The sequence below is a fragment of the Danio rerio genome, chromosome 5, assembly GCF_052040795.2.
Source record: "Danio rerio strain M-AB ecotype USA chromosome 5, GRCz13ab, whole genome shotgun sequence".
Lineage (NCBI taxonomy): Eukaryota > Metazoa > Chordata > Actinopteri > Cypriniformes > Danionidae > Danio > Danio rerio.
Window position 1 is genome coordinate 64,425,050 of NC_141025.1, and position 25,314 is coordinate 64,450,363.

General features: G+C 34.7%; 1 protein-coding gene across 4 annotated transcripts in view; it reads right to left on the minus strand.

Annotated features, from left to right (window-relative positions):
- Positions 1-5,960: 5,960 nt before the first annotated feature.
- drd2b (dopamine receptor D2b) overlaps positions 5,961-25,314 on the minus strand; it is a 96,141-nt gene continuing 76,787 nt past the window's right edge. For 3 of the 4 annotated variants that reach the window (XM_087251410.1, XM_087251411.1, XM_087251409.1), the window contains 6 exons: positions 23,301-23,410; positions 18,725-18,861; positions 13,586-13,785; positions 11,243-11,329; positions 7,927-8,275; positions 5,961-7,842 (listed from right to left, as the gene is read on the minus strand). In XM_087251410.1, the coding sequence (XP_087107536.1) occupies positions 7,646-7,842; positions 7,927-8,275; positions 11,243-11,329; positions 13,586-13,785; positions 18,725-18,861; positions 23,301-23,410 (1,080 nt within the window). In that variant the 3' untranslated portion in view covers positions 5,961-7,645. 4 annotated transcript variants of the gene reach the window in all.

Genomic DNA, 25,314 nt, shown 5'->3' on the forward strand with positions numbered 1-25,314 from the left:
TTTGGCTTTTGTTTTTGTCTTACCTTTAACTGTTCTTCACCGGAATTGCGTTCATTTTAAAGATGAAATGGAGCCATTTGTAGCTCTGGCTACATAACTCGCGATCTCCAGAAATGTATATATGGGATTTACCAACCTACGTCACACATGACATCAGGTGCGTTTAACTGGGCATGTCGATTGCAAAAGACAAACAAGAAAAATGCACAGTTGTGTGGTATTATTAGATTATTATTAATATAATGTAATAATAATAATAATAATAATAACAACAGTAAAAACAATAAATAAATAATAACAAAACATTACAAACATAGTGTATGTGTATGACAGTTAAAAAAAAAAGTTAGACCTTTAAATACATATGTTCTGGTTGTTTTTGCAGTTTCAGTGATCAGAGTTACAAGAAGACTAGATAGCCTTCATTGTCATTTAACTGTTTATTGTAATAAATGAACATTTAGTTGCTGTTTAAATGTAAAAGTGGTACTCAATTAAATCATTTGGTTGAAAGAACATTTCGTTCTGATTTGCTTTATTGTATTTGGCAAGTTCACAATACCAATCCATGACCTTTCTTTTCACTCTGGCACACGTGTAGTGAAAATGGTGATTTCCTCTCATCTGTAATTTATCTGCCAGACAAAGACCGCTCACTAATGTTAATTTGGCCGAATAACAGTGCTTATCAACAAACTGTTGTTAAACACTTTAAACATTATGTAAAAAATATTTAATAAATATAACTTATCTAATAAAATAATTAATTTTTAATGCATCAGTGTCCTTCCTTCACTGCAAAGGGTAGTGCTATTGTTTTTTTCTGCAACCATGATGCACGCACATTCTGAATGTTTACAAACTGGTAATTGGCATATGGGGGCTACAATTTCAGAATGAGCCTTTTTTGTTCAGTCTTTTTTTTTTATTTAATTTGCATATAATTTCCTGTTTTGTTTGAAAAAGTGTTCAGTTTAAAAAATATATTAAAAAAATAACACCCACGAGTATGTATGCACTGCAGTCAGTAAGGTCATCATTTTCTTTATATTAATACTTCAAAGTGAAAAGTGAAAATACCCTTTTTTTCTTTAGTGAGTGTTATTTGATTGGTCAAATAGGTTTAAAGCAGAAACTGTGATTTTCCAATTAGACACACTGTATATAATTACATAGTGATTTAAGACCCACAAACCTCTTGTCTGTTCTCATACAAAAGATCATGCTCATTTATACACAATTTTCACAGTAAGATTCTGATTGCAGTTTTTGACATTTAAAAATTCCTATAAGCTGACATAAACAACCCTATTAAGATGAATAAAACACTTCAAGCTTCCTACATTTTGATTGTCTGAAATATCTGGGTTGATAAATCATTTTTTCCATTGTGTCTAGATTACCTAGAATTACAGTTACTTTTCATCTCCTCTCTCTTTTAAACATTGACCTTTTCTTGCGTTAGGCGCATTTGAAAGCAACGTTACACCATTTTGTTGCCAGCATATGATCAATGTATGGCAGATTACCCCTTTTAACATTTTTAAGGCCTATTAATAGATACTCCTATGAATAGACTTGTTTATGCTGAGTTAAATATCCTAGTAGCTAATGTGCAGCAGGCCTTTCTGTGAAAAAAAAAAAAATCACTATTCGTAATGCCTGACATGTACTTTTATTTATTGAGTATTTACAGTGCTATTACAAAATATCAGACATACCTTACATTCACTTACTATGTAAATGGGTTCTGGATGATTCTTATTTTTTCAAGGCTGAACAGATTTAATATACAAAGACATTGTGGAAAAACACATACAGCAGGAGTTATGGTGATTAAAAACTGTACATTATTTACATTCCATTATGTTTGCATTCTCACAAACTGACAAAAAAGTTGATTAATTATTAAAAGCAGGGCTCATTTGTTTATAAAAAGCAGTCATGAAAAAAAATACTGTGATAAAAAGGAACATTTTTAGCAATAAATAGTATTACTGTTTATTATTTTAAACCATTCACTACTGTACGCATAAAGCATAAGCTGTAATTTTTTGTAAGTTTACATTTTTCGAAATGAACAACTTACCCTGGACAATGCACTCAAAAGTTCCTTTATTCATTTTAAAATAGATAAATAAAAAGGTCACAGACTTTTCAGCTTAAAGCATTCTTTACTACTCTTAACACTGTATTGTAGAGTGAAAAAAAATGTTCATTTTAAATCTTATTTAAATTTTTTTTTTAAAAGATATATTTACCATGTTTTCATTTCCCCCCATTTTCTATAGACAATAAATCCATAATTTTCTGTATATCAACATGATGTAAAAAAACATAATAATAATAACAATAATAATAACAACAACAATAATAATAATAATAATAACATTAATAATAATCATCATCATAATCATCATCATCATCATCATAATTATTATGATGAAGATGATGATAATAATAATAATAATAATAATAATAATAATAATAATAATAATAATAATAATAATAAATATTTATTTTATTTCTCTAGTGAGACATAAATGTTTCAACTAAGTATAAGGATTTTAAATTCCACACGCAAATTCCATGTTGAAAACAAACATATCATTTGAGTTTATGAAAGACAATTGCTCAATATTTTTTTAATGGTATAATGATTAAATGTGTTTCTATAATTACTCCTTTTTGGTTATGTATTTGTGTGTGTTTGCGTAAAGTTCTCTGCAAAAATTATTCAAATTTATATTTTTTTATCAATTTCTCACTAAATATATCGAATTAATTTTGGTGTGTTTAAACTCTACTGTTTAATTAAACTCTTCTCTTAAAAAAAGAGCTTGGTCACCTCTTTAGGAATAGAAAAACAATCATTTCAATTTAATCTAGAAATATTAATACTAAAAATAAATACTAAAAATAATAAATAAATATGAAATATAAACAAATTTTTTAGTAAATTTGATATTATTTATATTTCTCTGAAACTTGCCTATGTCACTCATTCATTGTTGCTCTTATAGTTGTGTAAATTGCTTCCTTGTGCTCATTTGTAAGTCGCTTTGGATAAAAGCGTCGGCTAAATGACTAAATGTAAATGTCACTCGAGTGTCTGGAGGGGTCATATTGAACATTTATGAATTTGTTTTCTACTGGAAAAAAAAAAAAAAACAAAACTTTAAGTACTCTTCACATTGATTATATACCCAAGGTTCCATCATGTTTCTTAGATTAAATACAGATTTTTAAAGTTGTGGAATTCTTTTTGAATCATCCTGTATTAAATTGGGTGTACTATTTTTTGTAAGATCAGTTCCAGTTTTTTTTTTACTGACTAATCTAACATGCACATGCAATTATCGGCCACTTTATTAGGAACCCCTTTTGCCTTCAGAACTGCCTTAATCCTTGGTGGCATGAATTTAACAAAGAACTGGAATTATTACTCAGAGATTTTGCAGATTGACTTGATAGCTTCACACAGTTGCTGCAGATTTGTCGGCTGCACATCCATGATGCCAATATCCTGTTCCACCACAGCACCACAAAGATGCTCTATTGGATTGAGTTCTGATGACTGTGGATGCACTTGAGTATAGTGAACTCATTGTCATGTTCAAGAATCCAGACCCAGCAGAAATCGAGATTCATCAGACCAGACAAAGTTTTTTCAATCTTGTGTTGTCCAATTTTGGTGAGTTGTGTGAATTGTAGCCTCAGTTTTCTGTTCTTAGCTGACAGATATGGTCAAAGGTGTGGTCTTTTGCTGCTGTAGCCCATCTGCCTCAAGGTTGGATGTGTTGTGAGTTCAGATATGCTCTTCTGCATACCTCGGTTGTAACGAGTAGTTATTTGAGTTACTGTTGCTGTTTTAACAGCTTAGTCTATTCTCCTCTTACCTCTTGCATCAACAGGGCTCTTGCGCCCACAGAACTGCCGCTCACTGGATTTTTTCTCTTTTTCGGAACATTCTCTGTAAACCCTGAAGATGGTTGTGTGTGAAAATCCCAGTAGATCAGCAGTTTCTGAAATACTCAGACCGGCCCATCTGGTACCAACAACCATGCCACGTTCAAAGTCACTTAAGTCACTTTTTTTTCCCCCATTCTAATGCTCGATTTAAACTGCAGCAGATCCTTTTGAACATGTCTACATGCATAAATGCATTAAGTTGTTGTCATGTGATTGGCTAATTAGAAATTTGCGTTAATGAACAGCTGAATCTAATGAAGTGGCCGGTGAGTGCATATACAGTACTATTGTAGAGCATATACTCATTTAAAAGAGGGATATGTAGGAGGTGTTCTCATTTATGTTGAGCACTGTAAATATACAGTGCTTCTGATGAGTTTTGGTAATTTTTATATTGGAATTTTTTATTATTATTATTATTATTATTATTAATTTTTTTTTTTTATAAAGTGGCACTTTATGACAAAAGTGTTGCCAATCCTTGAAGTAAATAAATAATTGAAGAGCTTTTGCACTCAGAGCATTCGCCCACAAACAAAGGCAAATTGCATCTATTTCAGCTTGCTAGTCTGATATTTGTTACATAAAACAACTGAATTTAAGCCCTCATTGAAAAGACTGAGTCATCAGGATCGGCATTGTGTGATGATCTCATAGCAATTCAGGAGCTGAAAAGTGTAGAGTAGTAACAACCATCTGTAATTGGTCATAAAGTTACACTCTATTGGTTGAGCCAGTTTAATGCGATGCTTTGGTAGCAAAAACAGAGCTTACCTATAGTTGTATCTGCAAAATAGGCTGTAATATACTGTAGGATTAAACCATTTGACATAAATCAATACACACTTTAGCTGATATCCTAAAGATATTTTATTTCTGCTGACTATTACTAAAATGATCACTGGGAAAAAAAAAACATTATGCTGGGTATAATCTATAAAATGACACTGGTAACAGAATATCTTTCTCAACAGAAAAAAATGAAGCTTAATTACAATTGAAATAATTATTTATTGTACCTGCAGAATAGTCAAAGGTCATTATCCTGTATAATATAAAATTCTGTATTGAAACTTGTGTACTGCATGTACAGACTGTACAATGTACAATGTATAACGTGCCAATCCAGCGATCGATGTCTATGGCCAGGTTTAAAACAGCTTGCATCATTAAATATTTTCTTCACAAATGATTTGTGCTTTATTTTTATCCAACCACAAAAAAATGAACTGTCACATGACAAATCAAACATCTATTTCAGTGAACATAGCAGTATTAGACAGATAGAAAAGAAAACATAGACACAACGTTATATACTGTCAGATAAATTTGTGTAGTGATGTACACACAATCTACAACAGACATACATTGGCTGCAGTTTAATTCAGAATACCAATGTAACATGCATGATCATTTTTGTCATGGGCTTCAATAAAACTATTTAATTCTTATTTACATTGTCTTTCATAGTCGGTAAGTCAAAGGCATTAATTTCTGTTTGCTTAAAGGTGCACCCAGTAATTTCTTTATAAAAAATATCTAAATATAGAATACATATTATATTTATTTAAAATAAATTAATAATAATAATGATGATGATGATGATGATGATAATAATAATAAGAAGAAGAATATAGGAGACTACTTGAAAATTAAAAGTTTCTCTGGAATTGCAAAGAAATCTTTAAATAAAACACAACAAAACTACTGACAATAAAAAAGGTGCTATGTTTTCAGGCACAGTCTATATTATAGTCTATATTATTTTTTATACAACTATTATGTCTGGTTTTCAAATCTGGTTGGCTGATAGCAGTGTTTTATTCTGCAATATCAGAACCCGTACAGCCTCCACACCCTTCTGTATTACTCCACCCACACTCACTGCAGTTTGACAAATAATGCAGCTGTTGGACAACCTAATGTACTTTTAAGGCTTTTTAGATGCAGTTATGCAGTTTATTTATAAAGAAAATATTTTTCATTTTGGAGATACAGCACCATCCACAAGATAGCAACAGAGACTGCATAATAAGCCATTAGAGGAGAAAAACCAGCGTCATTTTAAGCTACAGCTGGTCAAATCACAATAAAACTAAAACTAAGTGACTTTCTAAGTTGATATCTCTCTTTTGTATAATTAGTGCTTTATTTATACCATAGTAATTGTAGTGTATTAAGTGTGAGATGGGACTCACATATCAGGAATGTATTTTGTGTTGGCCACTCTTTGTATAACCCTGAGTTACTTTTAGGTTAAGCATCTGATTGTTTCTAATGAATATCCTGTTTTCATTACTGCATACTAGTTCAGTAAAAAGAAAAAAAAAGAAGAAAATGCCCCCATGTGTTTAATGTTTTTCCCTATTACGAATCTGGTAGTGTTTGCGTTGCTTCAGCTTTTTCGAGGTTAGTTATTGTGATATCCCAATTGCAGCAGAGCAATACTGACAAATCTTTGTAGACTGATGGCATTTCATGCCATTCAGCCTTATAATCTTAAAATGTCAGCAAAAAGAACCTGTTTTATCATCACTTTAGATATCACGCTAGAGAATCACTCAAACACTAGCTCTAAAGTGACTTTGGTGATTTAGTACAGGCTTTTGCTGCTCTGACGTCAGCTGCCGGTTTTTAGATTCTCCATGTTTGATTTTCTTTTTATTTACATTATTTTGTCATCAAACTGTTGTATAAATGCAATATCACACGAGTAGCAGTGTGATATGGCTGTATATTGTCACTGGTGGGGAACTAAGGCACGCCTTATATACAGCCATATCGCACTTCTACTCATGTGATATTGCTCATTTTCAATGCTAATGCTTTAGCTTCAGAATATTACGCATTAATTGGATGAATAATTCGCATTTTGACCAACTGTCATTGTTGTTTTTTATATTTTAATCTGAAATTTGGAAGAATCCAGATCTTCCAGTTTATTCATTTATTTATTCACATATAAAGTAATTATTGCAAATTGGTGTACACTCTGACTAATCATGTCTGGTTGCAAACAGTTAATTTATAACTGAACACACATTGCGAACTGATTTATTTTTTTGTTTAAATTGCAGTCCTGGCCCCTACGTGTCAGTAACTGTCCAAGACGAACAATCAAACGTAAATAAAAGATTACTGAGTGCACCTTTACAATATCTGTGTTATGTTTTTTTTCACCATATTTTTTTTTTTTTTTACCTCATTTATTTATTTTTTTTACAATATCTATCCCTTTATTAACAAGCTTTCAATTAAATAAATAGTTTGATGGCTAAATAAATACTTGAATAAACAAAGCATTGCGTAATCAGTTTCTCACCACTAAATTGATACAATGATGTAATTACAACATTCAGATCCCTGCTTGCATAAAAGTCTCATTCGCTAGCTCATGTCAAGAAGATACACTTCTTTACACATTCGAACTAAAAAAAAAAAAAAACAGATGCATCCGCACACATGCATTCCACTGTCAGAAATAATGGAGACACATAAATAAAACTCCACTTTTACATTCATTTGAACCTCCATTTTCTGTAATGTATTCATCCGCTCTCTCCTAAAAGCACCGCTTTATAAATCCCCCATTTCACATGGTGGTGAAAGATGGCACTAACCTCTGGTGAAATCTCCCATCTCTTCTCTTCTATGTGTGTGGTGAATAATATCCTCAGCAGTGCAATATCTTTATGAAAGCCTTTCTGAACTCCACATTGAAAGTGGTATATATGATGGGGTTGACGGCGCTGTTCACATATCCCAGCCAAGTGAAGGCATTGTACATTTCCAGCGGCACCACGCAGCTCGTGCAGTGAGTTTTTAAAATGTGAGTAATAAAAAAGGGCAGCCAGCAAATAATGAAAACACCTGCAACAGAGAGAATGAAGCTGAGGTATTCTAAGGACAAGACCTCAATATATGCTGAGCAATTGTTGTGTAAAATGACCTCACCTAAAACGATAGCCAGCATCTGAGTGGCCTTCTTTTCTTTATGCTGGGACATTTTCCTCTTGCTCATGGTTTTGGTCACTGTAGTTCGGGTTTTGCCATTGGGCAGTGCCTGAGTTTCAACAGGTTTGGTTTCTTTTGGGGACTGGACGTCCTTGGCATGGCCATTTTTCTCATCTCCGTTGGACTGATATTCGGCGTGGGATGGTGAGCCATGATTGGGACTTGGAGGGGTGGCCAACAAGTCGACGACTAGCGAGGATGCCAGTTTTTTCTTTTCGGGCGGACTGGTGCCTGCCACCATTTCCATCCCCACATCACCACCCTGGTGCAGGACCTCTTTTATTAGTTGCTGTTGAAGACATGTTTATCATTAGCTGTATGATGACACTTTGAATCAGTATACACTTCACTCTTGTTGTTCAGAAATAATGGCTACATTAAAGGAACACTGCTGGGAGCACTTTCAGCTTATTATAGAATATATAATTAAATCAGATTAGACCATTAGCATCTTGTTTAAAAAAAAGTTTTTTAATTAAAATATTTTGCTTGACAATTCTGTGGTTATGTTGACTGCGAAGTTGTTATTTTGGTATTCAGGGCCAAGGGGCTCCGCCATGAACTGCCACCTTATCGTGCTTGAGAGCTTTTAGTGCCTGAGTGATCCTAAGAGCAATGTTGTCAGGGGCTAATGCCCCTGGTAGGGTTGGTTGGGCTAAAAGCTCTTAGGTGACAAATCAGTCTAAGTGCGATTCAAAACCCCTTTACAATCACAAAAGTATCGCGGACCATGACGTTGCCCAGCATGGCACAGCTGGGGCCCTACCCTTGAGTCAGGTCTGGGGCTTGTATGCGAGAACCTTGTGGCCAGGTTTTATCCTACAGAACCCAGCCGTACTCAGTCAGGGGTAGCTGTAAGGGGCCGGTGCACTGTGGAATGGGTGGTGGTCGAAGGTTAGGCCAACAACTGGATCATCAGGCACAAAAACTGGCTTTTGGGACATGGAATGTCACCTTACTGAACTCGTGGTTGTGAAGGAGGTTGAACGGTACCGGTGAGATAGTTAGGCTAGCCTCCAGGCCCATTTTGGGCTCTGGAACACAACTTCTTGAGAATGGCTGGATTTTGGAGTTGCCCATAGTGAGAGGTGGTAGGCTGGTGTGGGATTGCTTATAGTTCCCCAACATAGCTGCCATGTGTTGGAGTTTTCCCCAGTAAACAAGCAGCAAAAATTAGTTCGTTCACAGCATGGCAGGGCACACCATTATTGATTGGACATTAGGATCCCCCTGAAGGAGCTAGAGGAAGTGTTTTTGGAGATGGACGTCTGTGGTTCTCTCCTGTGACTACTGCCCCCACGACCGGGCCCCAAATAAATGGAACAAATTAAATTATTTAAATAATGAAGGGCCAAGGGACGCTGGATGGTTGCACCTTTGCTGCTGGTTGTACTCACGCTACTCAACTAGCATACGTACCCCAAACGCACAACAAATTCAGCTACTGTGACAGTCTTCATACATAACTCAGTTATCAATTGAAAGGGAATGTTTTGGTTACCTCCATAACACTCATTCTTTAAAAGAAAAAACAGAGACGTTATGTCCCCTTTGCCATTAAAGCTGAATTGCCTTGCTTGATCTGCTAGCCTGCAGGCATGCTTTATATACAGTACTCCTAATTGTGAAGTGGCTGCACCTGGAGGAGCTGCACTCACCAATCCTATACAAATTTCATTGGCTCTTTTTATACAAATCAGAGTAATTGGTCTTCTATGCGAACCCCCTAGTTAATCATTCGACATAACATTTCTGTCAGCATGGAACGAGGATTATGCAAGTGACCAAGACTATAGATGACTCAGCAATCCAAATGTAACAAACAAACAAAACAAATTACCCTAACCTGCCTAGTTACCTAATTAAACTAGTTAAGCGAATAAATGTCACTTTAAGCTGCATAGAAAAATCTTGAAAAATATTTAGTCAAATATATTTTACTGTTATCATGGCAAAGATTAAATTAATCAGTTATTAGAAATGAGTTATTAAAACTATTTTGTTTAGAAATGTGTTAGGAAAATATTCTCTCTGATAAACAGGAATTGGGGAAAAAATTAACAGGGGATTTAATAATTCAGGAATAATATACTGTATATTCATTCATTAACTCATTCATTCATTTTCTTTTTGGCTTAGTCCCTTTATTACACTGGGGTCGCCACAACGGAATGAACCGCCAACTTATCTAGCACATGTTTCACACAGCGGATGCCCTTCCGGCCGCACCCCATCTCTGGGAAACATCCATACACACCCATTCACTACGGACAATTTTGCCTACCCAATTCACCAGTATCACATTGGACTGTGGGGGAAACCAAAGCACCAGGAGGAAACCCACACGAACACAGGGAGAACATGCAAACTCCACAAAGAATTGTCAAGACGAGCTTCATTCTCAGATGACTCCCTGCGTTAACGCTTGTGTCTCTCTGTCTCTCCCACAGCGGACTCCAGCTCGTGACGATCCAGCACTCGAACTCTCACTATCCTTCACCTTCTCCCCGGAGCACCAGAGCACCTTTACCAAGAAGAGCACCGTATTTCACCCCTTTCACTTTGTAAATAAAGCACCCTCCGGGGACTTATTTGTAACTAAACGCAACTGTGTATGTGTTTTCCCTCTGCCTCGCTACAATATATATATATATATATATATATATATATATATATATATATATATATATATATATATATATATAATATATATATATATATATATATATATATAATATATATATATATATATATATATATATATATATATATATATATATATATATATATATATATATATATATATATAGACAGTTGAGGTCAGAATTATTAGCGCCCCAGAAATTATTAGCCCCCATGTTGACATTGTCCCTCAATTTCTGTTTGACGGAGAGATTTTTTCCAACATATTTCTAAACATAATAGTTTTATTAATTCATGTCTAATTACTGATATTTTGGCTAATATTTTGATCTTAAAATGGTTTTTAAATAATTTAAAACTGCTTTTATTCTACTCAAAATAAAACAAAATAAAATAAAATAAGACTTTCTCCAGAAGAAAAAAAATATCAGACATACTGTACAGTGAAAATTTCCTTGCTCTGTTAAAAATTATTTAGGAATTTAAAAAATAAAATAAGGGGAGCTAATAATACACATAGAATATCAAAATGTATGCAGCTGCATGCATATGTCAATCAGAGAAATACATGCTATTTACATAATTTTTTTTTGCTGGTTTTAAAAGTACTTACTGCTTTCTTATTTTTGGCAGGTACACCCCCGTTGGTCTTAATGATAACGGTGCACAGTTTCACATCTTCAGGATGAGTGCACTTTTCCTGTGGCAGAGGTAATAAGAATTTAATTCAGTGTGTGGTCGACATTGCATTTCAAAAACAGCATGAAAATCATTCAGATGTAGATTTGGCACTTTTTGATGACAGACAATGGAAACAAATCCAGGGAACTCGAAAGAGCCCTTCTTGCACTAAAATGGAATGAAAAAAGTGATTGCTTCAGTAATTTTTAAGCACCAAAAAAAGTCCTTGGGACCTTTTAAAACTAGACGGCTGAACCTATTGATCCAAAGGGGCCATTAAAAACAGCTGGTGTGAGAAATCAATGATGAAAGAGCGCAAAGGTCAGAAGAAAGAAATCATTTGTAGCTCTCCAGTACTGCGATGAAAATAGAATATGAATACTTAGAAACTGCACTATATCACAAGCACAGTCTGCCGTGACACATAGATTGCATGGGGAATTATGTTTATAAACCTTACAGCGGCAGAAAAAAAAATGGCTTACAATTGTTGGCATTGTGTTGGTTTTGTTCAATTTGTTGTAATGGCTTGTGTCCGGAGGGTAATGCATATTCAAAAAAGGTTAAATCAATGCCCCATAACAAAATACAAAATCCACAGTGGAGACGCAGTCTAAAGACAAACTACTCATTTTTTGTTTGGATGCCTATTAAGATGCTGTATCTATCTGCCAACAGTGAGAATTCAATTAAATAACTGAACTAAACAAAAACATTGATTTCAGGGCTGAATAATAGCTTTGGGTTTACTGCATACAACAAGTTCAAAATAATTAAAGAGTTTCAAATGTTTTTGAAAGATGTTTGTTCGCCCAAGGCTGAGCATAATTAATTAACAATGCATTAAACAGTAATATTGTAATATGTTTATGAAACTGTCATGACAGACCAGGTAAGGAAAAGGAACGGTGGATCTAGATGCAGCTTTTGGACTGATTTGCTGTAAAGTTATTCCCTTGTTTACAAACAAACTAAATAATTCAACAACAAAGGAGTAGCTCAAGATACAAAACAGGGCAAAATAAAACTAAAAAGAAAGTAAACTAGACACCGGTGACCACAATCTACCTGCATAAAAACAATAAACAAGCAAACAAGATTGAATGGACCAAAGAAAAAGACAACTAAACAATAATTACAAAAGCAAACTGATTGTGACGAAAATACATATTTTCTACTTGTACATTAGTTTTAAAATTAAATTGTATATGAAGAGCCAAAGCAGTCCTTAATCCAATCTTAAGAGTTACATGATCTTTCCGATAACATTGATAGAGTTTTTCATAATAATTCTCACAACTATAAACACAATCTGCAAACAGCAAATTGTTATATACACCCACGGGCCACTTTATTAGGTACACCTGTCCAACTGCTCATTAACGCAAACTTCTAATCAGCCAATCACATGGCAGCAACTTAATGCATTTAGACATGTAGACATGGTCAGGACAATCTGCTGCAGTTCAAACTGACCATCAGAATGGGAAAGAAAGGTGATTTACTGTAAGTGACTTTAAACGTGGCATGGTTGGTGCCAGATGGGCATTAGTATTTCAGAAACTACTGATCTTCTAAGATTTTCACGCACAACCATCTCTAGGGTTTACAGAGAATGGTCTGAAAAAAAGAAAACATCCAGTGAGTGGCAGTTTTGTTGGTGCAAATGCCTTGTTAATGCCAGAGGTCAGAGGAGAATGGCCAGACTGTTTCGAGCTGATTAAAAAGGCAATTTTTAACCTTTTGAGGCTTATACGTGTTATGATCTGTATTGCTGTCAAACTGCTGAAATGAACTTAAATTGTGCTTTCAGTTCATACAAATAAGATCAATACATCAATCACATCTGTTATGTGTCTACTTTTTGTTGTGTACACTAACAACAACAAACGTATTGTAATGATGTAAATTATGTGTTTTTCCAACCTACTGTACCAAGCATGATGTAATACCCCCCCCCCCCCCCAAACAAAATCAAAACCTTGGAAAAGAGCATAATTGAACCACTTTACACAGAAAGCTAAATTCTAAATTTCTAAGCATTTTCTAAAAACAATGTTGCTGTATTACTATACATTTTTGACCAGTAGTGCATCTCTGTTATGGAGCTCCAAGTATTACCACAGAAACTCTATAATAAACTCTGACAGCTACTTCCTATATTTCCTAGTAAGAGGTCAACTCCTTTTATTAAACGCCACTGACACCATGTCTTGTCCAGTGGGGAATGCTCTGTATTTTCCCTCAGGCTATTGTCTCACATGGTGCATATCACCTTGAGAGGGGGTTGAGCATCACCGTCTGTCTTCTGGCAGCTCCGTTTAGTGTTGACCCGTTTCCGCCGCTTGCGAAGAACCACGTAAATCTGCACGTAGACGAGGAGGGTGATAATGAAGGGCACGTAGAACGACATGATGGAGGAGTAGACAACAAAAGCGGGGTTGGCAATTTCACACACAGAGCCATCCCGTGTAGCTAAGAGAGATAGAGATAGGGAAAATATGGTTACTCAATTAATTATGATTGCAAAATGTAATTAGCTCAGTGACACACTAGCAGATGCCTGTATTTGGCAAATTTCCAATAGCAATCAAAAATTACCATGGGATTATAATTAGGTTTGAAACATTCTGGTAAATGTTTACAAATATTACAACAGTATTGGCTCAAATCAAAACTTAATGCAAAAGAACATAAATTCAATATGTTAGAGCAGTTCAAATTTAAAAATATCTAAGTGCCGTCATAATTTTTTATGTTATTTCACTTTAAAGGTGATAAAATAAATATCTGGTGATGATGTGTCGACTTTGTATTTTTTATATAATCAACCTCAAATGGATCCTATTTGTCTTTACTCACCTCAATTTGTTTTAATTTTGATTGTTATTGTATTGTTTAACTTAAAAAAATACATCTTTGACAAGATCTTATAGTGATGATATCATGCAAACCATTATATAATTATTTATTAGTTTGCTTCTGACATTTTCAGAGGTCAAAAGTGAGACAGAAATTTTGTTCAAATTGTTATTTCAGTGGCACTATATGCACGTTTTGCCACTTGAGGTCACATACTCTAAACCAGGGATTCTCAACTGAGGGCCACATCCTGCAGTGATCCTGCAGGTGGCCCACGGGTTTAAAATTAACTTTAAATACTATGATTTTTGAATTTCATTATTAATATACTACATCAAAATGATCAAAGTAATGCACTTTCTTTTGTTCTCTGATTGAGAACTTCAAACTCGGCACAAAAACTCATGATCTCATGATCGCATCAGGTACACGTAAATTTTTTCATACACAACCTATGCTTGAGGTGAAAGTAAAAGTCTGTCTTAATGTATTTTTGTGTGAACTATTTAATATATTTGCATAGTTGTCCAAAATAATGTCCTGTACTATAAATGTTTTATATTGGATGTGCGCCCATACAGGAGGATATAGCGAGGCTCAATGGTCTTTCTGCCATAGAATGTAAAATAAACTTGCAAATGAGCTTCAGACGTGCGCTGGCGTAGCTGTTCACTGTTCCTGTCAGCGATCTCCCAATAACATCCTGCTGCAAACTCAACTGCCATCAGATTGATGCATTTAAACAGGGTATTTTACATTTGTTTGTATCATTTGAAATGATAGATATTTAATAGTGGATATTCAGTCAGTCCAGTTTAAAGCAGAAGCTGGTCTTTTGCAATCTCCCTGTTGACCTGTGGTATATATATGTTTAGTAATAAATAAAGGTTTAAATAAGAATTTCATTCAAACATTTTAGAGAAAATGTCAGACAGGTGGGCCTTCAAAAATTGGTCTGAGAAAGAAGTGGGCCCCGAAATGGAAAAAGTTTGAGAACCCCAGCTCTAAACAACTTAGCATTTTTGCAAGTTTTTTGTTTTTTAAAGATGTCTAATAAACATTAGTCATCTTAGCTAAAACAAGGCAAAATTTGGGCTGTTAGTAAAAAAAATTAATAGATATCTAAGAATAGGCCAAAACTAGACTAGTCATCAAATAAACAGAAATGAATGACTACACATATAAAGTCTGTCTAATCTGTCTTTTTGAAGACTAGTCTAGTTTTGGGCAATTTTTAGATGTCTCTTAGATTTTCACTAACAACTCAAGTTTTGCCTTGTTTTAGCTAAGCTGTCTAAGTTTAGATGTCTATTAGAGGTCTATTTAGCACAAAATTGTTTGCTGGCCTTGTCTAAAATAACCTATACCAGGGGTCACCAAACTTGTTCCTGGAGGGCCGGTGTCCTGCAGATTTTAGCTCCAACCCTAATCAAACACACCCGAACAAGCTAATCAAGGACTTTTTAGGTATACTTGAAACATCCAGGCAGGTGCATTGAGGCAAGTTTGAGCTAAACCCTGTAGGGACACCGGCCCTCCAGGACCGAGATTGGTGACCCCTGACCTATACCATCCACTGTACAGTGCACTCTATTGGGTGTCTTTTATATTTTTGTACAACATTCATTCACTAAATTTGTAAAATCCATTGCTATGCAGCTAAAGAGCAAAATATTGTTGAATGGCTAGTGTGAACACAGGAAGCTGCCAATTCAATTGAAGTATTTATGGGGTTTATTGCTTTTATATAATACAGCAAAGCAATAAACCCCATAAAGACATGGTTTACATTGAATTTACACCTAACAGCTAAGGGCGTTTTAGGCATGGCACAGTTTCACAGGGCTTATTGCTTTTTAAAAGGGTAATTCCATATGCATTTTACAACATAAAGGAAATTTAATGGATTCTTAAGTTCAGTATTGATAGGAGTGTGATGATTGCAAAGCAGCAATCACAAATGCATGTTGTAGAATATATCAAAACAGCATAGAATGTGGCTCATCCAATCACAGTCATGGACTAGAACTATATATTTTATAATTAATAATAATAATAAATCCTTACGAACGAACAAATGTGAATTTGGTATTTTTATTTTAATCAAATAAATATAATTAAAAAGTAAATAGGTGGCTCAGTGGTTGTCAGAAGGTCACCACTTCGAGACCTGGCTGGGTCAGTTGGAATTTCGATGTGGAGTTTGCATGTTCTCCCCGTGTTGGCATGGTGGCTCCGTTTTCCCCCATAGTCCAAAGACACACGGTATAGGTGAATTATATAAACTACATTGGCTGTAGTGTATGAGTGTGTGTGACTGAGTGTATATGGCGTTTCCCAGTGTTGGGTTGCAGCTGGTAGGGCATCCGCTGTGTAAATCATATGCTGGATAAGTTGGTGGTTCATTCCTCAGTGGCGACCCCTGATGAATAAAGGGACTAAGCTGAAGGAAAATTAATTAATTAAACAGTAAATAACAAGCAAGATAAGCTGTTGCTTTGTTCTCTTTGTTGTCAAATAATGTTATAATGGTAAAAAATATAAACTGACATTTAATGCACAAAGCCTAATGGGATTTATTTCAGGACGGTTGTTGTAATGAGACTTATTGTTTAAGTCACTGTCTGAACTCACTAACTCATTTTAGTGCCCTCATTCCTGATATAGTCAATGCAACTGACATGCTTTATATAGTGATTAGTGAGTAGTGAATGAGTGAGCAGTTTTCAACATAGCTATATCCTGATGAACCTGTAAGTTTGCAGGGAATCATAAGATTTTGGGAATTCACACACCCATGGAAAAAAGCAGACAGGACACGAGACTAAAGGAGGATTAGAAATAGGACTAAAGTAGGGTTGAAATTTGACAATATAACTTTTTTATTTAACCATTAAACTTTGTATCAGAGTAACACCAGCAAAGATAATGAATAAGTGCCTTGCAAGATGCTACAGCTAGTATATTAGTATATTTGGATAATGTGAGAACACAAATACATACCATTGTTCTACACTACCTGTCAAAAGTCTTGTTACCCATCCAAGTTTTAGGTACAACAAATAGTAACTTAACTCCTAGTTGATCAGTTGGTGTCAGAATTGGCGGTCCCACTTTAAATTAAGTGTCTACTATGTACTTGCATCAAAAAGAAATACAATGTACTTACTGTGTTCATAATGTATTTGAGAACACCTGTGGTGCTCTTGAGTTGGGATAGGGGTTGGGTTATGGACAGGTTTGGTGGTGGGGGTAGGTTAAAGGGTAGGTTAAGTTGTAGGGAATGGTCAGCAGTGTATTTACAAATGTAATTACAGAAGTTAAATACAGATATAACTACATACATGTATTTAATCAAACATAAGTACACAATAAATACATGTATTTACACAGCAAGTACATTGTAACAAACTATTAACTCCTGTTTAAGTACATATTAGTTAAGGCCACTTAATGTAAAGTGGAACCGAATTGGCTTATACGAAAGGAAAAGGTCTCTAGATTGTGCTTGTTTTACCAAAATAAAAGATGATCATGCCTTGATTTTTAATGATTTAATTAGGACAGTAAGGTCTGACTTTGCTTAGAAGAAAGTCTTGTCACTTAACATAAATAATGTACAGTATAGAATATAAAGTCATGGAGCAGTGGAAAAAAAATTAATAATTGAAAAATTTATATTGAAAAATTAGACATCATTCAACTTGACATGCTTCGTGGGAAGTAAAAAGACCAATTGTATGAATTATGGAAAAAGGGTTGAGAAATTATAAGCAAAAAAGTTATTTTGAATCTCCGGACCACTAGGGGGCAGTGTGTTGAAACGGTGTAGCTATCTTCAGACCATGTTTGTGATAACACGCACCAAGTTTGGTGCAAATACGTCAATGCATTTGGGAGATTTTCACAAGCTCTACGTTAAATTGTTTGCAAGTTATTCGAAAACCCTTCGTCTAATCAACTTGAATTTAACAACTTTTGGTCAGCATGGTCTGTAGATCATTTGATTTTTTTTTTTAATTGGACAATTAGCCAAGTACGAGTTTGTTCAAATTGGTTATGTGAAAAATTCAAAATAACGATAATTTTTTTTAATCGGCTTGAGCAAAGGAATCAAAGGGGAAAAATAATTTTGATTGTAGCTCATTTGGTTGAAAAGTTATAAAGATTAACATAAGTGAAATTTTGGACAAGTGGTGGCGCTAGAGAGTTCAAGTTCTAGTCCAAATTTTTTGTAGATCAGACTGTCCTCTATCAGTGTGCCAAAGTTTGCGCAAATGCCACAAACCGTTCATAGAGCTGCCATACACTTCCCGAGCTAAAAAAAAAAGAAGATGTAAGAATAATAATAAGAACTGGAACGGATACAATAGGTGCCTACTGCCTACACACTTAATTTGTGTTACAAACGATAATAAAGGCAATTAGAACAACATTAGGGTGAGTAATTAATAACATAGTTTTCATTTTTTGGGTGAATTAACCCTTTAATGCACAACTCACAACTTACATATTCGCTTAAAGAATTTTAAGGAAGGAACAAAGCATTTACCTGTGTTATTTAATCCAAACAGCAGGGGGCAGGAAATGGCGAATGAAAGCACCCAAACAACCGAGATCATTACAGTGACCCGTCTCTTGGAGCTGTAGCGTGTGTTGTACAGCATCGGCATGGCAACAGCCGTGTACCTGCACGAGAAGCCCAGAGGGAAAGAGATGAAGAGGTGCTGGATGGGTTGGGCAGCTTTTTGCATTCAAGCCGACAAACAGAAGAAAACAATGACGGTCACATCTGACCAGCTGCTCCTGCTAACAGCTGCCATTATTGTGTCATCTTCTCTCTGGCTTTTGTAACTGTTTTAAATCTAAACATCATCACCACCATCGTTTTCATTTTTAAAGCCTCAGGAGGTCTTTCTACTCTAACAAAAAGCTTGTAAACTTGGTTTATCTCACTGAAATGAATAATGCTGCAAAAATTGTCCTGCTGAAGGAGTTTGAATTTGCATTGTAGAATTTCTTCATGTTTTTCAAAAGACTACTGTTACCTGCCATCCATTCTTATCATTATAGTTTTGATGCTGGTTTAATGGTTTAAGGGTGCTTTCACATCTGTGGTTTGGCTCATTTGGTCTGGACCAAGGGCAACAAATGATATATTGTAGCATTTTTTCTGCCGTTTTGGGTCCTTTTTTTACACCACACTGATTGCTTTGGTCTAAACCAATGATTGTAAAAAATATAGATGACGCAACAGCACTTTTTCCCATTGAACGCTTTGAAGGAAAAAAGCGTCGTGACAGAAAAAAACTGTTGCAAAAAACTGCTGAAACTGAAGCCTTGGCATGCGCAGAAGGGACTACCAGATGGAGCCAGAGGCGAAGCCACGAAATCAAGCTTCCAATCTAACGCTTGTACAATTGAAGTCAGAATTATTAGCCCCCTTTTGATTTTTTTTTCTTTCTTTAATATTTCCAAAATGATGTTTGACAGAGCAAGAAAATTTTCACAGTATGTCTGATAATATTTTTTCTTCTGGAGAAAGACTTATTTGGGGGTTTTTTTTTCGGCTAGAATAAAAGCATTTTTTAATTTAAAAAAAAACATTTTTGGGACAAAATTATTAGCCCCTTTAAGCTATTTTTTTTTCGATAGTCTACAGAACAAACCAACATTATACAATAACTTGCCTAATTACCCTAACCTGCCTAGTTCACTTTATTAACCCATTAAGCCTTTAAATGTCACTTTAAGCTAGAAGTGTCTTGAAAAATGTCAAGTAAAATATTATTTACTGTCATCATGACAAAGATAAAATAAATCAGTTATTAGAAATGAGTTATTAAAACTATTACGCACAGAAATGTGCTGAAACAAACTTCCCTCCATTAAACAGAAATTAGGGAAAAAAATAAACAGGGGTGCTAATAATTCAGGGGGGCTAATAGTTCTGACTTTAACTGTATGTCAAATCAACCACGCCCCTCAGACTTCCCATTTGACCGCCTGTATCTGCACTATAACAAAGGCTTGCTAAATAAATATAAGCACTGACATTCAACACATAATACAAAAGAACATGCAATAATATACAATTTTTAAACAATATGAAGCTGTTTTAAATAATTTAATAAAAACAATATATGTTAGAGTGCAAAATAAACAAACTTTCATTCACTCTAGCCTGAGTTAGACTCAGCTATGAGCACAAAAAAGGGGTAGAAATATCCATTGTAAAATTTGAACAATAACATTATAAACAACACAAACATTTTTAGAGGGGTTTTTATTTTTAATTAGCAATCAACTGGACCCAAAATATACACATCATGGACAGCTAGTTGCCATGCGGGAAAAATCACATGTTTACAATATTAACACAGTAAGATTTCTGAATATCAACATGATATTTACACAACCCATCCATGCACGATATAAAATAATCCATGTCAATTTGTGCAATGAACTTAGCAGTATTAATATATCAACTGATGTCTATATGATATAGGCCAGCTGCTGCAACCTCGCTTGTATATGGTTTATCATTTTTTCCCCCTGTTTTCATTTGGTTTATTCCATACCTTTAATTTCTGGCAGTTTACCATCAAGAATTTACCATCATTTTAATGTTTAGTATGTGTTTTCAAATGAAAAGCCACCGGTAAATGGTGTAGATAAATAATATAACATTTACAGCTCTATTTGTTTTATAAGATTATGCTTCAAGAAAATTTATATTTTTAACAACAAATTTAGAAGATTGACTCGACAACAAGCCATAACTCAAAATTTCACAGATGTCTCTTAAATCAAGTTCAAATAACGTTACAGGAGGTCAATGTGGAGATAGGCTAACCTTAGTTTTGTCTTCCTAATTATTATTTCAGATCCATATCTGCTTGATAACGATCCCCTGTATTTTCCACATCATGTGTCTATCAGCAAACTAATAATAAAGCCCTCACTTTACCAAATAAACAGTGATCCATCATATTCTGTAGGTCAGAAAATATGGTTTACAGCTGAACTCCTTTTATCATGGTAAAATAGGACAGAAAGTTCCGCCAATCTGCTTTGTGAAACTGTCAATCACGATGACACGCCCCGTTTTTATAGCAATTAATGGTTAAAAATATACTGTATACAAAAATGAACATCTGAACTAATATTAGCTTGATAGCCAATGCATCAATTGCAAGTGCAAAACAATTGCTCTAAAACAATGTTTTAATGCATTGTAAATGATGTGCACATCGCACCTCACTTCAAGAGGAGACATGAATTAATTTAGCTAAACTGCGACATGGTCATCTTTTGGAAATGTAAGCAACAATCCATCATGTAATTTTTCTTCCCTCTCTCTCTGTTTTAAATCAACAAATGTTTTTTACTCCACATCTCATAACGCACAGTGCATCGGACTACGGCAGCTAGATTAGTCCAAAAAGGCACAGTACTTTTTGTGATTGGGTCTGTTCTAGTTCAAATCATGTTCTCACCACAAACGAATCACTTCAGGGTTCATTAGAAAGTACCGAGACCACCTCTTCAAGGAGATCTCAGTACTATTTTTTTGGTCCCTTTTTAGTGCACACTCGACTGCGATTTCTACATTCAAACCTACACAAACAAACCCCACCAAGAGGGAAAATGAACTTCAAGAGATTTAACCAACTAAATAAGGCAGGTGAGAAAATACTCTTAGATTCTTTTTTGTGTTTGATGGGATTTTCTATATATACTGTTTTTTCAGCTTTGAATTGATGTTAATCTGGCAATTCCCCAAATTATCTCTAACCTTATTTAAATAACACTCTAACATTTCAGTTTTCACTGAATATGCAAGATGCTGAAACCACATATTATTAAGAGGAAGGTCAAAGGGAGACTCTTTAATCCATAGTATTGGGCACTGACCACTCCAAATCTGTAATGTTTGATTCTAGAATATTTCATCTTTACCATGTCAAACTAATTGATGTTGCTCTCAAAATAAAGATAATGCTAGAACGGATACAGCTGTGGGCGGAAGTTAATAACTGTTATATTGTTAATTAAATGATCCATTAATTGTATTTTATTAACGTCTACCCCTGCCCCAATTCTAAACCCAACCATCACAGTAATGTATAAACAGTAATTATACCAAGTATTATTCATATTATTTATTAAATAACCCACTGAATTGTTTTTTATTGTTTTCTTACCCATAAGAAATCCATATAAAAAATGCTGTTCTAATCTATGCTGACATGGTAATTAAAACGATTGATTTACAGATTTTATGTGCAACTAAAATTATTTCAAATTTTGAAAGTTATAGTCCAAAAGTGTAAACAAATTGTCCTCTAATTCTGATCTCCACAGTGCACTACACAGTGTTCAGCTACTGTATAATTGGTTATTGCAAAAATCTCACCAGTTGTGTGTGCTTGTTTCACATTTACAATTCAGCCTGGCATGAAAACTATATCTATAGAAGTTATGGTGATTAATTAGCTTGGGGAAATATAAAGTAAATCTTAGTGCCTGTGACCAATATTTACAGTCTGTTATTTTTTTTATTATAATATTGTCTTCCTAGATGAAAAAAAAACATTTAGAAGGACAATACAAATCAATTTAAAGCGTCTTTTTCTAAATAAAATAAATAAAGCATGAAGTATATTTATATGTGTGTGTATTCATGTGTGTGTGTGTGTGTGTGTGTGTGTGTCTGTGTGTGTGTGTGTGTGTGTGTGTGTGTGTGTATTAATGGCATAAATTTATTTATAGTGATATTTAGATATTTCAATTAATCAATCAATCCCGATTTTAAAGAGTACAGACTTGAAAGATCCAGAATTTAAAACAGAATGTTTGATCAGCAAATCAGGTACATGTGGCAATAAAAACTGGAGTACTGATCTTTGAACATAGGAATAAATTACAACATACTGTATTTAGGCTAGAACAACTGTTTGAGTCACAACATAGAAGATGTCTTTTTGATATGGCACACAAATCAACCCCCATTCCACTCCACCCTGAAGATCAATATTGATATATGGTAAGATATTATTGATATATGGTATTCGTGTCATTTAAGAGAATCATTAAACATTTCCTGGCCTGATAGTGGAACCTACCTGTCAATACTAATGGCACACAGATTAAGAATGCTGGCCGTGCACATCATGACGTCCAGGGTAACAAATATATCACAATGGATTTTACTAAAGCGCCACTCCCCGACCACCTGAAACAAACAAACATGAAAAGAAAAAAACACTTAAGACAAGTTTAGTTATTCCTTTGATGAACAGAAAGCTTGCAGAGGAGTTTTTACTTCAATAAGATATACTTTGTAATATTATAACAGTCTTAGTGTTTTGTGTCCACACCAAATTAAAGTGATTGCATTTACATAGAATGAATACACTGTATGCAAGTAAAAGGTTTACATTAATATTTTCAAATATTTTAATTTTAATGTTAAAATAAGGATAAAATTGTTTGTCACCATCATTCATTGTAACAATTATATCTGCACTCAATCACTTCACCTTCAGCTTAGTCTCTTCTTTATCAGGGCTTACCACAGCAGAATTAACCGCTAATTATTCTGACACGTTTTACTAGCGGATGTCCTTCTTTCTGTAACCCAACCATGAAAATAAACCCTCAGTGCTGGGAAGCACCCATACACTCTCTCATTCACAAACACACCCAAGCACACACACAAGGCTCTGTTTTAGCGGTCTAGGCGCAAAGTATAAAGAACATGGCGCAAAAGCATTAAGAGCATGTCTGAATCCACTTTTGCTATTTTAAGTACAGAAAAATATGCTCTGCGTCTGGCGCTTGGTCTAACAGAGTTGTACTTATTCTCGTAACGAGTTATGGGTGTGTTTTGAGTATAATGTGTATTAAACCAATCAGAGTCTCATCTCCAATTCCTTTTCAGAGTCAGTTGCGTAGCGCCATGGTGCATTTATGCTTCACTAGCGAGAAAACAGTTAAACAGACCATCTGCAGCGAGGATAAAGAATGAGCCGCCTCCATTTAGCCTCTTTACTTTGTCCTTACTTTAATTTTTACTTTACTACTTTACTTTCATGAATAAGAAAACTAAAGACATCCATTAGCCTACATATTGAATTTTGTTTGTTAAGCACAACGATTTGTTCAAAACTATTTCTAAATTCAGTTCTAATTTCCAGCAGATGAATAAATGAATTCTTTTTATAAATGAAACTATTTATAAATCTGGAGCTCTTATGGGCTTTTGAAATGACGCTCATCGTAGCTGTTGTCACACTGCAGGAAAGTGTCTGAAACCTTCTGACACTGCCAGAACTTCATCAGAGGGAAAAATCTGATCACAACTTTCAACAAGCAGCTGTCTGTGAATATGTCAAACCAACAATCAAAGATCACTGATTTTAGCCTAGGATTTCAGGAATCTTTTTTTTGATTTTCCAAATTGGTCTCAGATGACAAAATCCGTGCTGAAATCTCACACTGTGAGCAGGGCTTCAGGCACAGGTGTCAAAATCTGGAGGGCCGCAGCTCTGTACAGTTTAGTTCCAACCCTAATTAAAGACACATGGCTTAAACTAATTGTGTCCATCAGGCTTGTTTGAAACCTACAGGTTATTGTGCTGGAGAAGTGGTTAGGACTGTTGCTGGTTCACCCCATGTTCGCATGGGTTTTCTCCGGGTGCTCTAGTTTCCCCCAAAGTCCAAAGACATGCACTGTAGGTGAATTGGGTAAACAAAATTGGCCCTAGTGTATGAGTGTGTGTGTGAATGCAAGAGTGTATGGGTGTAATAAGTGTTTATAATAGGTTTGTTTTCTCTGTTTCTGTTGTCAGACACGGTCTGCATTGTGGGAATGTCTTCTCTTGAATCAAAGTAAGTGTGCAGTGTGCTGCTTTTTTAATTGCTTAAAGTGAAAGTGAAAAAAAAGTTGAACAAAGCTGATTTTGTTTGTTTGTTTGTTTGATTCATTCGTTTTTTCATTCTGCAAAAAACTCTCATATTTCATTATGCACTCATTATAAATTCAATGTGTTCCAAGAATTATGATGTGAGTAATTAATGATATAAATTGTGGGTGAGCTATCACTTTAATTATTATTTGGGGACTGCTCTATAATC